Source organism: Castor canadensis, chromosome 15 (assembly GCF_047511655.1).
Source record: "Castor canadensis chromosome 15, mCasCan1.hap1v2, whole genome shotgun sequence".
Taxonomy (NCBI): Eukaryota; Metazoa; Chordata; class Mammalia; order Rodentia; family Castoridae; genus Castor; species Castor canadensis.
Genome location: NC_133400.1, coordinates 11042696 through 11058119, shown reverse-complemented (window position 1 = coordinate 11058119; position 15424 = coordinate 11042696). Strand labels below are relative to the sequence as shown.

Here is a 15424-nt window from a genome sequence, read left to right as displayed (position 1 = left end):
TGACCTAAGGGCAGGAATAGGTTTTGCTTGGGTCTTTTAGTCAGCACCAGCTTTCAAGTCATTTTCTTACCATAGCCCATAACATAGAAAATCCAAACTTAATAGCCATTATAAAAATTTATGCTTTGTCCTAAGCTTTTGTTGTCTTAACATGGTCAATCATGGTCAATTGTTTTTTTTTTTTTGACATATGCACTGATCTTTAAAAAATACAAGGTAGAGCATGAGGTGTAGGTCTCTAATCCCAGCTATTCAGGAGGCAGGGGTAGGAGGATTGAACTTGGCCTGAGCAAAAGGACAAGACCCTACCTAAAAACTAAAGCAAAAAGGAATTGGAGTTATGGCTCAAATGATAGAGTGCTGGCTTAGTAAGTGCAAAGTCTTGAATTCAAACTGCAGGGCCCTTAAAGAAATCCCCTTTTTAAAAATGGAAACAATTAATAGTTTTAATAGAAAGATAACATTTTTCATCTGGAAATCCCCGAGAGCCTGCTCCTCAGCACTGAGCTATTGAAAGTAACAGTTTGAGAGCCTCAGAGACCAGAGTGTCAAGGCCAGCTTCCTTTCCTATTCTGGACACACTGCTCACCTCCACTGTGGTCTAGTCTCTGTTCAGTAGCCACAATGACATTTTCCTCTAGGGATTGCTATAATAATTTAATTAGATAGGAGGTGCCATAAAGTAGGTGTTCAATAAAATTTAATCCTCTCAATAATCAAGTGACATAAAATTTCAATTTCTATCTGCCTCTGCTCAACATTATGATTGAAATATCAACAGCAGGAATTTAGGTCTAGTAAACACTCAAGCAATCCCTTTCTTTTCCCAGAGATAAAGTCTGATCTTAGGATAACAAGTCAAAGAGATTGGTAAAACTGGAGTCAGAGGACACACACGTTCAGCCTTCTACACTCTACTTACCAGCTCTGTGACCACTTTAGGTCACTTAAATTCCCTGTTCTTGTTTTTTCATCTGTAAAATAGGAAAAGCAAAAATATAAAAAAGAATGCAAAAACATCCACTCTGCAAGCAAGAGCTAAGCAAATAGACTTAGTTTTTATGGGTGCTTCTGTCAGTCCTCCCACCCTGGTGCCCTTTCATTCTTTCCCAGCAAGGTTTCCGGTGCTCAAGGTTGATGCTTCTTCCAGTTTGTAGTCATGCAGAGGTGCTGAGAACTCCAGACTTGCATTTTTATAAAATCTAGAAATTACCAGTAAAATATCTCGACATTTATTTTAAAGAGATTGTTCATTCCCTCTGACACTATACAATATGCTCCTTATGGTGTGTTCTTAATTATTATTTATGTTCTTTGATGTTCTGTTCAAGAAACAGTATCCATAAACTAGCTACTACAAGAGTAAGTTGTTGCTACTTATTGATCATCTGAATGCAGCTTTACTCTTCTCTCTTTAAGCCATTCGAATTGCTTCTTTATGTTTTTTATGTTTTTTAGTGCTGTGAGTATGTGTGAGTGTGTGTGTGTGTGTGTGTGTGTGTAGGAGGGGTTCCCTTTCTTTGGTGTTCCATCATTTTCCATTTGGGGCCTTTGGAGAACTGCTGTTAAAGAATATGATTGTAGAATGCTGCTGCGTTTTCACAGCATGCTGCATTCATCCAAATAAATCTATCCACAGCACTTCGTTTGTGGATTTATACTCCTGACGCACTAACTAAAATAAGAAATGTTAATTTCTTGAAGACTATTGCTAGATGATTTTAAATATCTGCCAAGCAGGAATGTCTGTTCCCATGTGAAAATTTCCATAATAAAACCCTGGCACCAGAGTAGAAGAGAATAGTTTTTATAGATACAGAAAAACAACAGCGAGTCTCTTCCTCCAGAACAGCTTTAGCTACAATTTACCAATGCTGCCTAGTTACTTCTGTCTTCCTTCATGCTTTTTGTTTTGAAACAGCACGGTTTTACCTGGATACACTTGGTTACTCAGGAATTGTTAGTATGTTGCCTGCCTCTGCCAAAAGCAAGACCTCAGGCCCCACCACCTTGCCTCTTTCCCCACCCCTACCACCAGCAGGGAAAAAAGGGTTAAGGATTATTGGAGAAGAGACTGGAGGGGAGGGAGCCCGAGGAGGCCCGCGAGCAGGAGGCCGCGCCTTCGGGTCCAGCTTTCATCGCCCGCAGCGCCGCTGAGCTGCGAGCAGGGCTGCTCTGTGTGGACCAGGGATGCTGCTGGCAATTTCGGGGACCGCTGCTGGGAGGAGTGGGCGTGGCCTCGGCAGTGTGGATGCTCGTTAGAGATGCTGAGTGTTTTCAGTGAGGAGTCAGGGCTATATGTGTGTGTGAGTGAGTGAGAGAGAGAGAAAGAGAGGAGGGAGGAGGGAAGAAGAAGAGAGGGAGGGGAGAGAGAGAGAGAGAGAGAGCGAGAGCGAGAGAGAGCGCTACCTAGAGATACTGAAGACCCAGTTTGAGCTGGGAGAGGGACTGAGAACAGGACTTCAGCGCTGGGAGCATCACACAGATCTTTCCTTCAGGGGAGCTCAGTCAGTAATTGTAAACATGGGGTCTGTTACCAGAGCTGTCCTCAAGATGCTACTTCTGTTATCTACTCAAAATTGGAACAGAGTAGAAGCTGGGAATTCCTGTAAGTATACAGCTGGGGGTGTGTATGGGGGCACCCTGCAAAACTTTGATTCTGCTGTTTTTATGATGATTACTTACAATTGGAATTTTTGCAGGGCGTATTGCTATAAATGAAGCAGCACTTCAGATTTTTGCAAATATGACTGGGTTTACACTTGTCTTTCCTCTTGGTCTGGTCAAAATATGCAAAGTGTTATCTTTCTTTTTGTGTATGAGCAGAATCTTACTCTCTTGTCTTTGAATATTCATTGAGAATGTTCAAGTTCTAGCAGAACATTAAATTAGCATCTTAACCAGGAAATAGCCTGTGAATGTCTTCATTTCTTTTTTTCCTTAGGATTACTGAATTTTATTGGAATTCTGTCTAAACAGGAAACAACCGGCAGACTTTGCTGTATTAGCTTAGATTTCTAAGTTTGCGATTTGGCAGAGTAGTAGCTGGCTGCATCTTTAACATGATGCAGGCTAATAACTGAAATGTACTGCAGACTTCACAGGCAGGCAGACCTGGTAGAGGCAACCTCAGCATTAAGAGCTGTGTCCTCATAGCTCAAAGAAGGACTTAGAACACTCCCATAAGAGGGGCCGACTTCTACCTTTGGCTTACAGGGAAAACATCCAGGTGATTTATTTAAAAGTAATATTCTTTACTGGTTGAAATTTTGACTACATAGATTTGTGATTGAATATTTTGACTCTGAACTCATTGATTCAGGGAACATTTGTTACAATCTTATTTCTAATTCAAATACCCTCCAAAATAACTTGGCAGACTCCCTTCATCCACTTGTCATTAGAGATAGAAAAAGTTTTATAAGTTATATTTGGTTTATATTCTCTAAGTGGGAGAATTTGCCCCCTCCACAAGGATGATAAACAAGCTGGGCAAATTAAACTTTTTATTTCTTTCCTGGATTTTAAAGGGAAAAGCTCATTTGCTCTTTAAGAAAAGGCTAGGAGGTCTGTTCGGGCCTTCATCTATATTGCTGCTGTATTGCCAGATTTAGGTTCAGGGGACCGAAGCCAGCACTCAGACATTTGTCATGGCACCTCATTTGACTAGCCTAAAGCGATCTCCTGTGGGAAGAGCATTTTGAACTCACCGTCACAAGCCAAATGTCCGTTCCCACCGTGTGGCCACCTTGATTTTGTGTTTCCATTTGTGGGAGTTTATTTAATGTCATGATACATCTATCACTGTAGGGAGAGAACTCCACGCCAGGTGCTGCTCTGTGTTTTCAATTCCATTTTAAATTGGGTGTATGGTGGTCCCATAAGTCAACAATATTTGCATAATTTCACCTACTTGAATTTTTGGAATCCTGCAGTGGTAACCTTTGACAAACATTGCAGCTAACAAGCAAGCAAACAAATGACAGTAACAACCACACGGATATCCACACACAAATGAAGTTTTGTAGAAAAGGCATAAGTAATTCATCTTCCAGCTGCTGAAGTTCAAACAAAAAGGAAGCACTAGAGGTCACTGTTACAATGTAAAGTGTATCACCACAGCCTCCTTCCCTTAAGGAAAGCCGCTTCCTCTGGTCTAACACAGCACGTCTTTCCAATATGCTGCCTGGAGTTGGCTTGCAATGTGCGCATATGATTAACTGGGTTGTGAGGTGATTGTGTTTGTTTTTTGAAGTCCAGTGAAAAGTGCAACAAGCAGACCCACATTAAATAGCTTTCTTTTGTAATGTATCTTCTAACTAAAGGAAGGTGAGCTGCTGAGACTTGAGGATATATTCATGTCTGCTTGACTCTTCCTTGGCCTCCCACTGACACTTCAAATTTCAATCCTGGTGCTGTATTCTTTCAGCCTTGATTTCTACAGGGAGTTGTTTAAGATTCTTCTAAGCATTGAGTGAACTTAGAGAACCTATAGAATTTTAGATTATCAGGAACATGTCAATATTAAAGTTGGGGTTCTTGGTTGACATATCTGTTGAGATTTTGCTATTCTTCAACTGTTAAAATGTGATTAAATGACTTCATGTGATTAAAGTTACATCTAGTGATTTCTTGTTAATAGTTTGGCGATGATTTGCAGCTGTAGATAGGAAAGAAAACCTTCCATTCCAATTTATATTTTGCTCCCCAGTATTTAGGAAGTATTTGCTTTGCGGAAGAATCAAGGTCCACTTGTTGCCAGATCATGGTAGAGAGTATATCATATGTTTTATCCCTTTTGGGAGAACAAGTATATATGTTTATGTTCAAGTTTGGAAGTTAGCAAAAGGATAAGCAACCATCAGCCAGTATAAACATTTTAAAGTATTATAACAACTACAACAATTCCTCTGCACAAGACAGTATATTAATAAAAAGTGAGTCAATGTTGAATACCGATATTAAAGTCAGGGAGAACTGAATATAGATAAAGGAAATTAAAGGCCTGTCTCTAGGGTGAACACGAAGACCTTTCTCTTTATTTACAGCTGATACACAAGGAGGAAATCTGTCATCTTCTAAGTCAGCCAATGGCTACCAATGTGAACGTTTTCATGGGGGGAGTTTTGTAAACCTGGGATTAGGTACCCTTTAATTTGAACATTAATGGATCCAATTAATCACACAGAAAACTTTATATTAGAAATATTCTGAGTAAATCCACACACACATAGGTGCCTGTGTGTGCATATGTAACAAATACCCACACACCACTGGCCCCATGTGCTTGTGCACTTTTGGGGGTCTGATCAGTTCTCATATATCTAAAGATGGAACACATTGAATGGGCCACCCTCTTGCCTCCGATACTCCATCTGACAGTTCAAAAACAGTGAACTAGCCCAAGATTTTTCTCTTTGCTCTGGTCAAGATGAGTTTGTTTATATTATATTATATTATTATGTTATATTACATTATATTATGTTATGTTATATTATGTTATCATATTATATTATAATCTTCTGTTTCATGAAAGTTTAGCAACAGATCTTTGAGAAACTACACTAGTTCTTGCAGGTTTCTTCACTTCCTACTGAGAGACATACACTAGAAAGGGAAGACAGCTCTTCATTTTGTGCTTGCTTTTAAGAATCCACAGTCTCTGATTATTAAGATGTTGTCAAGGGAGTGGTCAACTCACTACAAAAGAAGAGCAGGCGTACGTTGTAAGGCTATAAGAGTTTTGCTTTTGTTTTACTCTTGTAAGTCATGTGATGGAGGATACACTGAGCCTTACTTGCAGAATAATTAAGACCCACCAAGGAGCTTACCAATGTCTTAATTAGAAATTAGCTTCTCACTTCTAATTGAAATAAAGGATATATCTGATTTCTTTCCTGCAGGAAGCACCAAAGAAGTTGATAAAATCAGTAATAGATGAATGTCACTCTTGAGGACTCTTAGATGCAACCCAAATGCAACTGAATAGAATCTTAATTTTTATTTTTGGTTGTGCTGGGTGTGGGTATATTGTGGGATTTACAAAAGTTCTTACAATGTATCAACTATATCGTACTTGAATTCACCTCCTTCATAGAACCTTAAATTGTTAAAACTTAGTCTTGTATTTCTTTCTAGAAGCTTCTTCCTTTTCATTCTCCTTCCAGAATTTACTTCTCTAGCAAAAAATAATTAGAATACAATAGTAAATTACTGACAGAATATAATTGGATGATTCAAAACAAGAGTGGCTGACTCTTGGATATGAGTATCAACATGCATTTTGACTCACTTTTCTGATAGCAATGTTGATATATTTTCATCCATTGGGCACATTCTCACTTGATGCATCCACCTTGCTGATATGATAAAGGCAGGCTAACTTTGGGATAACATAACTTACAAGTTAACAGGGGGATCAAACATGACTTTCACATGATCCTTGATACTTAATAAACAGTATTATTGTCTTCTGAAATTAGTTTTGGAGTTTATATCACACATACATAATTTCCATTAGAGAAAACCCGTGTATCAAGATTAAATTGACTTACTTCTTCAGTGAAAACACATGAATAGAATTGTGTAATGTTAACTGCAAAAATGTAACATTTATGTTGGAGGTCCATAAGTATGGCCTATGAGCCAAATCTGGCCTCTTGCTTGTTTGTGTAGGTGTATGAAGTGGGAATATTTTTATATTTTTAGCTGAAGGAAATTATTAGGAGAATTCTCCATGACACAAAATAATTATGTGAAATTCACATTTCAGTCACCCATATTATTTGTAGAACTTCAGGAGCAAACTTTTTGCTCAAATATCATTTTTGTATTTTGATATTTATCAATAAGATTTTGTTAAAATTGTTTCCCTTGTTATATAAGTACCTTACATGATACTCATTATGATCTGGTCCTTTATAGAAAAAGTTCACTGACCTCTGACTTAAATAATATACAGTATAACACAACTATGAGAAAAAGATAGTGTATAAATTATACCACTATGGTAAAATTTAAAATTAATTATTGGGCACACAAACACACCCTACAGAGTCGTGCTATTGAAGGTAATGCTGTTATTGCCAGGAGTTATAGTGGAAGAAACCTGAAAGTTAGTATTTTCCTCATGCTTCTTCTTAATGATTTAATTATTCAAACTCTTATTTCAATGAGTGCACATTATGTATTTTTAATTATTTATTTGTAAAGGTTCAGCAGTTGTGGTTCCTGAGGAGATGTGGTAAATCTCAAGTAATCCTACTAGTATATGGCATTTAATGAGGTGCATAAGTAATTGCATCTTAGATATTTAGAGTGAAAATTTTGTTGATAACTTTACATTTTCATGAGTGCAAAATATTCCATTCCATATGAATCAGAAATTTGCATTTTGAATCAAATTAATTATGTGACAGAAATGTTCTAGTTTGAAGAGTGTTCTCACTTCTATGACTTTTAAAGCGATGACTTCCTAAAAATTCTGAAATTGGCAAGCTTTCTAGAACAAATTGAAAAATAGATTTTTATTTAAGCACAACCCACTGAGAATTCACAATAATTAAGCAAATGCTTTTTAACCTACTCATGTCAGTACAATTAATTTGTATGTAAATATCTTGCTCATTTGGAATTGTATTTACTTTTGATTTCCAAGAACTGATTGCTGGCCTCATTTTAATTACACTATTTACAGCTCTTAAAAAAAGGAAGTTCAAATATGATGGAGTACTCTATTCTTTAAAAAATAATCTTCATTGAAATTACATTGTAGCATTTTTTAAAAGCAAATAGGCATTTGTTAAAGTTTATTTTTCAAAATACTGTTTTTGATGGCTCCATTCTGAATGAAAATTTCTAAGTGTCATCAAAGGACCAATTTCCAAATCAAAGGAAACCTGGGATGGCCTCATGGAACTTGCTGAAATGTGAGTTACTCTGGTATCAGTATGGTTGTGACGTGATTCATGGGACCATCCACTGTGAGTGGCAGTTGGGGATGATAACATTGGTGTTGCATAGTTTTGAATTTGTTTTTGCATTAGAATATCAGTCTAGTTTTACAAATTTTTATTTTTCTCAATTTGACATTATATTTAGAGTTCAAATCTCTTATCTCAGATTAATCAATATTGGGCTCTCAGTATTGTCAACTAATAAATCATTTGACATTTAGATTGCTAAATAGCCCCAGATTACCTAGGAAATCATTCATTTTTCTTTTAAAAATCTGTTCTTTTCCTTCTCCCTGCCAGAAAGTTTATAGAATGGTCCAGCTCTTGAAAACAGTAGTAAGAATAATAATTTAAAAATCCAATATTGTTACATGAAGTCCAGCTTTATGTATTCATATTGAGAGCTGAATATTTCTGGTAAAATATTAATGCAGACTTTGATCTGAGTTTTTTCAATGGCTTAGTGTTTCACTGATTGCTTGTAATCTTTATTTATTTTTCCCCCATTTTTACTAATTCAAAAAACATATTTAGTGATGTTTCAGGTGACTTTTTTTTTTGCAATTCACTATTAATTTTATTTATTTATTCATTTTTCCTTTATCGTTGTGCTGGGTAGGGGTACATTGTGGCATTTATGCATGAATTCATCCCCTTTTGACCCAATTTGTTTATCTAAAATTGTTGCTATTTTTTAAGTTAACTAGTATAATAGAAGGGTTGACTAATCCCTGAAAATGTGCTTCAAGTAGGAATTGTTTCATAAATTAACCATATTCGTGAGGCAGAATCAGTTGTATTGGTGGTGGTGTTGGTGGTGGTAGAGTGAACTAAGAATATGTGCATGATTGTCTTAATGGGTATTTCATCTAGAAACTTCTACAAATACCCTTTAACAAACAAATATTAAAACACATGTCTGAATTGTAGCATCAAATGCTAAGGTCTAGTTGGATTTTGCTCATTTTAAAAAGAAAAAAATCTCAGAAAGAGAACTAACTGTCCCCCAAACTATACACAGATAGAGAAAAATTATGGAGTTTTAGGACAGCTTGTCATTGTTACCAGAATTTTTTTGTTTTGTTTTGTGGTGCTGGGGAATTGAACCCAGGGCCTTACAGATGCTAGGCAAACATACTCCACTACCAAGCTATGTTGTCAGCATTTTGAAAATCTCGCTTAAAGGAAAAACAAACTCCCCAATTAATGGAATATTATGAAAAGAAAGGATTTACCTTTAAGCTGAACATTGTCCTTTGAAAGCTTTGAAGTTTTTTTTTAAGTTTAAAATTTCTTGAGAAATAATAGTTTATCCATAGTTCTAAGTTACAGTAAATTTCATTTCTAAATAAGAAAGATGTCATTGTACTGCCTTCTTGATTTTTTTTGGGGGGCGATCTTTGATGTTGGATTTCAACATTCAAATTTCTTCAGTAACTTCTAAGGCTGTAGCTGTCTGGCTGTGTGCTTTAATTAGGCATGCATGGGCCTGGTGGCTCTGTGAAGACCAGATCTGATACATCACTGTACAAGTAGAAGTACTTTGTGTTTTCCACTTGACTTTTGAAGGATATGGTTTTTGTGAAAATGTTGTTTGCTAAGACATCTACATACATGGTACCCAAAACTATGGTCTGTGTAGTGATAGCAGAATGTCCATGTAAAACCCATTACAAATTACCATTAGTGCTTGCTAGTTGGGAGGGGAAATGTGTATGATGAGCTGCCCCCTCCCCATCACCCTTGCACTGAATTTTCATCATGGTTCAAGGAAAAATAGTACTCTGGTGATAAAAGTGGGGAAATAGCATAACAGGAGGTGAAGATGAGCCTGTTTATGTTACAGTTAATGAGTCATTCCAATGTAATAATCGGGAAAAGTGAGTGAAGCCTGCGAGCATTTGACATTTTAAGGAGTTCAAAATTAGTAACTATAAAAATTCTAATGCCATAAGTATTTAATAGAGTGGTGATGAAGTTTATGTCTGGGTTTTTTAAATCACAAAAGAAAATAGTATGATACATAGCATAACTATAGCACTAATTACTTTTTAAAAATTAAGTACCTCTCACTTCTTAGCCAGGTTCTAGAATAAAGTATTATGTACTTTTAAATCAGAAAAGATATACTTGTTTCTGTAACCATTTTCCTCTCCCTGGTGGTTATGGCACTTAAAAATGGGGTCATAGTTTGATATTAGCTTTAAGCAGTATGTAAATATATAAATTCACTTGCCTTGCTAAATTACATTTATTCATAACTTTTACACAAATTATAACATCTAATTTCATTACTTGACTTCCTCTGCAGTTATCACCTACAAAGATTTTTTTAAATGCCCTTTTTTGAAGAAGGACACTGATAAACTGCCCTAGGAATTGGTCAGAAGCCCTGGAGTTGGTAGTTGCCTGGGTGACCTTGAACAGACATTTGTTTCTTTTGGCCCACAACAGACAGCCTCACAATTTCCTGTCAATATAAGCCAATCACCTTCTGGATCAATAGAAGGATTTCTTAGAAAAGTTGAGAACGTTAGATTTCTAAGCTAATAGTTGTGCTCTAAATGATTGCATGTATATAATCTTCAAGACTTTGTTGTCTTTTAATATCTGTTGGTCAGCAGATGACCAAGAAAAAGGGAAGGAACTAAATTGAAAATAGTCATTAAGGAAATTGAGTTGCTGATATAAACTTATCACTGTGTGTGTACACATACATTGGAAGATATTTGGAAATTGAAGGTTGTGCTATACTGGCAGGGAAATGAGAAACACTGCCCCTGGTGGTGCACGTTGAGGTGAGCAGTGTTAGAATATAGGCTCTTTCCTGTGTGCTTTCTGTATTAGAATCACCTCCACTATGGTTTCAAAACAGAGTGTAGAGATAGAGATGCTTACCCTGATATGAAGATTGCACAGTGTATATGTGCCTTGAAACATCCTATGGTGCTCCAGAAATATGTACACTTTAATTTCTATAATTAAAAAAGTAAAAAATGAATCCCTAGACATAAAACAGGATAGTATGTAGAATTAAAAATTAACAAGATGTCTTTGGGGGATCTATTTTAAATTCATCTCAACATGAAGAAACAATATTGCCCCTTTGCAATCTTGAAGTTCTTTCTTTTCTAGGACCTGTGGGAAGACTACAGGATCCCTAACTTTTTGAGTTGGCTTCATGTCAGTCCCTGAGGACCAGTCTTTGTCTTTTTGTCAGCATGGCAATGAAGGCAGAAAATAGGAGGGGATCCTGGCTTAGAAACCACTAGGCAAACAGAGACATAATTTAACTCTCCAAGACAGTGCAGTAACAGGAGTGATACTGTTACCAAGAGAAGGGTTTTATACACAAAGTTTAACATTTTTCACATCATTCACTTTTATCTCTCAATTTTGGCTAATTTTAAACAAAAAAAAATCTATCTCCAAGGCAGAAAGCTGCATGAATGCTTAGTGATCCTCATAATTAAGGATTTATAATACATATTTACATTTGCCATGTTTCAGATGTTTAGGGCTTAATTAAAAGAACATTACTAAAATAAAAGCAATTGTATCTAAATTGGTGGTAAGGGAATTCTGTGCAGTGTTACAAAGCTGCTCAATTAGGTGCCTTTGTTCCACAGTGGGCGTGATGTCCCTGCTCGTTTGAACCGTTGTTCTAGTATGTAGACTGTGTTACAGTCCCATTAAGAAAGCTTCATGCACCTCTAAAACATCGTAATGCTACCTCTTAAGCTGCGTAACCTTCTTTAAAACAAACAAAAACTGGGGCCAATTTGGGGGAATGACCTAGAATACATTTAAGAAAGCAGAGAGCAAACACTGAAGATTTCGTTTCTTAAACTCATAGCATTCTTTATCACAAAAATGGAACGTGACAAACAAAAACATTTCCTAATCAAATACAGTATCTATTAAAGGAGTGGAAAAAGTAGGCTAATAAAAATATGACCTAAGGTTTCAGGTACTAAAAGTAAAATGATGTTGACTATAATTTGCTATGCTTGATATGTAAAACTGATATTAAATTCACTTTTGTGCTGGCCCTCCTTTGTAAATGACCACATTCATTTTTTGGAAGCCTTATTATATGCTTGCCGATGGAATGGCTTTAAAAAAAAAAAATATATATATATATACACATATGTGTGTGTAATAGCAACCTAAAATAGATTGGCCTGAAGACAGTGTATGTAGTATCATTAATCACTGAAGCATCTCAGGAGGAGATGCCAGGAAGCTCTCTGTTTGTCTGAGTTAGCAAAATTGAGCCTCCCGTGATCATTTTCCCCTTTCATTTTCCTGGATGTGAGGGTGATCTGGCTGTGACATCTGTCACATTAGCGATTGCCAGGGTTGATTTGGCTGATATGGCTGGCATGGCATCTGTCCCGTCTTCCTTTCCCATTGCTTCCTGTGGTTCCCGTCCCTCCACTCCTTATCATGCAATATTTTAGAATACTACACCTATTAGTGTATTTTTTTGGTAAGCCTGACATAATGCATTGATATATTTAATCAATGTTAAGGTTTTTGTTTTTTTAAACAGCTAGTCTTGCCTTGCAGCTGTATTTCATTGTTAGATGTTTTCAATGTTACGTTCATGCTTATCAGCATAACAGATCCATGTCCTCCTTTTCTTGCCAGTTTTTCTGTTTGGTCTGTCTTCACTGCTTTTTCTCCCTGCAAATCCTGGTGCTCTTGCTATGCTCTAGGTTTTGTCTCTTGGCCTTTGCTTCTATTGTGATCTTTGCCAGGATTACCCTCAGTCATCTCCTCCAAACCCTCCTGGAAAACCTAAAGCCAGCCTCGGTTCCTTTCTCCATGGAATCTTTCCTGAGCACATCCCCCACCTGTCTTCATTTCCTATCAGAAATCTCATCACACCTCAAGTGCTCACCTATTCCCGCCTGATCACAGATCATAGAACATCAAAAGTGGGCATGGTGGCTCAAGTGTGTAATTCTACCTACTTGGGAGGCAGAGAGCAGGTAGACTGAGATTTGAGGGCAGCCCAGGCAAAAAGTTTGCAATACTCCATCTCAACCAATAAATGGGTGGGTGTGGTGGTGTGCACCTGTTATCCCAGCCACACTTGGAAGCATAAATATGAGGATCTTAGACCAGGTTGCTGGCCGTAAATAAGAGACCCTATAGGAAAAATAACTAAAGCAAAAAAGCCTGCGGGTGTGGCTCAAGCAGTAGAGCACCTGCCTAGCAATTATGAGGCCCTGATTTCAAACCACAGTTACAAAAAAAACAAAAACCCATATATAAAAACCCAACTGATTTTTAAAAAATTCTTCTTTACCAAACTGTAAACTCTTTGGTGAACAAAGGTGTTATTTTAATCACTTTTGTATCTGTACCACAGAGCACAGTACCTGGAAAAAAGGGGATTTTCAGTAAATATGGAAAAAATGCATCCAAGGGTGGTTTGTATTTTGTTTCCCAGTCGAGACACCAGCATTAGAGGAGATGAACAGGTTAATTGGAAAAGCATTGCTATTTTAACCATTAAACAAGTCATTTTTGTCCAGCAGAGCACTCAGCATTCATTTTTGCTAACCTCTTAAAACTTTGACTTCATATTTTCCTGTATTACTTTTCATTTTGTTGGGTTGAGTACTTCATTCTACTCTGTCATAGTCTGTTAGCAGGCATATTCCTTTGGCTGACCTATTCTTATTATTTCTCACTCATTCTCTCTTTCCTTCCCCCCTCCCCTTTTTATTTATAGCAAATATAATTTGATAGCCTGCTAGATTAGATCATTTTGGACTGAGGACTCTCAAAGGACAGGCAAACAAAAACTATACTAGGAGCATACAATAAAGGCAAAACAGGCCCTTCCCCCTTCCAGGCTGTCTTGGTGTCTCTCCATCTTGATAGCAGCTCGCAGTCATGTCTTGTAATTGGGAAGTGGTACAAAAAGTATTCTACACATTCTGGGAAGACATTTTCAACTCCTTCATCCACCTTGAGTTTGAGCTCTGTATTGACCTTTATTTTACATTTTCTGATTTGAAAACCTTTCTCCTTTACAGAGGGCAGGAAAAAAAAAATTCCTTCTCTATTTTTTTCTTTAACTTCATTGAGTATGTACCGGCAGCTTCCCCATTCTTATTTTGTCTACACACACACACAAGATGTTTCTTTTCATTGCCTTGAGCAATTTTTTTTACCAGCACTAATGAGATCTGAATTTTATTTCCCTCTTTTAATTGCACAATGCTCTTTTTTTTATGATTTTCTTGTAAAATCCCACTGCTCCTTTTCAGATTCCGCTCACGTTTCTTCCTCCTTGTAGTACACATTTGTGATTTTTATTGCCAGAATTATAGTTCCTAGCTTTCCACACATGTTGACGTATGCTATTGTTAATAATGACAGATATTCTTTTCGCATTGGGCCCTGTGGACTTTAAGGTGGTGAATGTGTGGTTTTGCATTTCCATCTCACCCAGGCCTGTGAGACAGGAGTTACTGGGACTCTTTTACAACCTAAGAAACTTAGCAGGTGTTTCTAAAGCTCCTGAGTAAGGAAGAGTAGGGCTGACGTGATCCACTTCCGGTGATTCCAAACTCATTGTTCTTTGAAATGGCATGAACACATCCATCTTCCCCATGAACTTTCAAAATCACCTCCCCTGAGTATTCTTAGAACCCATGTGTGCCGTTCTCAGGGTTCTGCCTTTGGTATGATAAATTAAAAATATATATTATATTAAATTGACATGTAATAATTACACATATTTATGGCGGACAGCATGACATTTGGGTATTTGGCATATCCATCACTTCAAACATTTACCATTTCCTAGTGCTGGGAACATTAAAAAATCCTCACTACTGGCAATTTTGAAATATTCAGTCATCAATCACAGATATCCCACTGTGGTATAGGACTTTGTAAGTTATTCCTCTTATCCAACTGTACTCCTTTATCCATTTACTATTCTCTGTCTAGCTCCCCTCCCCGTTCTCAGCCTAGGCTCTGGTAACCACTAATCTTTTCTCTACTTCTATGAGATCAACATTTTAACTTTTGCATATAAATGGGAAAAAACTATAGCGTTTGTATTTCTGCGGCATGATAAATTCTAAGATGAGTGTCAAGAGTAGTGGCACAGAGCTACGGAGGTGACAGAGGTAGGAGAATGGAGATCTAAGGCTGGCTTGGAACAAAAATGTCAAATTCTATCCAAACATAAATAAAGAAAAAAGGGCTGGTGATGTGGCTCAAGTGGTAGAGAGCCTACCTAGCAAGCACAAGGCCCTGAATTTGAACCCAAACACTGCCCAAAACAAACAGCACACTAAAATGATGCTTCCATTTTCTTCTAAGGGCTCTGTCACTTGTAATTTAACAATGAACTCTTTGTTACTAGTGAAAATTAAATGTCAGGCATTCATTTGGGGGTCAATCAAGGTACCATAAGGATAAGTTTGAAGAAGGAAGGG

At 37.1% G+C, this 15424-nt stretch overlaps 1 protein-coding gene across 1 annotated transcript in view; it reads left to right on the top strand.

Moving 5' to 3' along the window:
• Window positions 1-2135: 2135 nt before the first annotated feature.
• The window catches only part of Cntnap4 (contactin associated protein family member 4), a 248895-nt gene continuing 235606 nt past the window's right edge, over window positions 2136-15424 (top strand). The window contains exon 1 of the mRNA XM_074055620.1: window positions 2136-2608. Coding sequence (XP_073911721.1) covers window positions 2524-2608 — 85 coding nt within the window. The 5' untranslated portion in view covers window positions 2136-2523. The remainder of the gene's footprint in view (window positions 2609-15424) is intronic.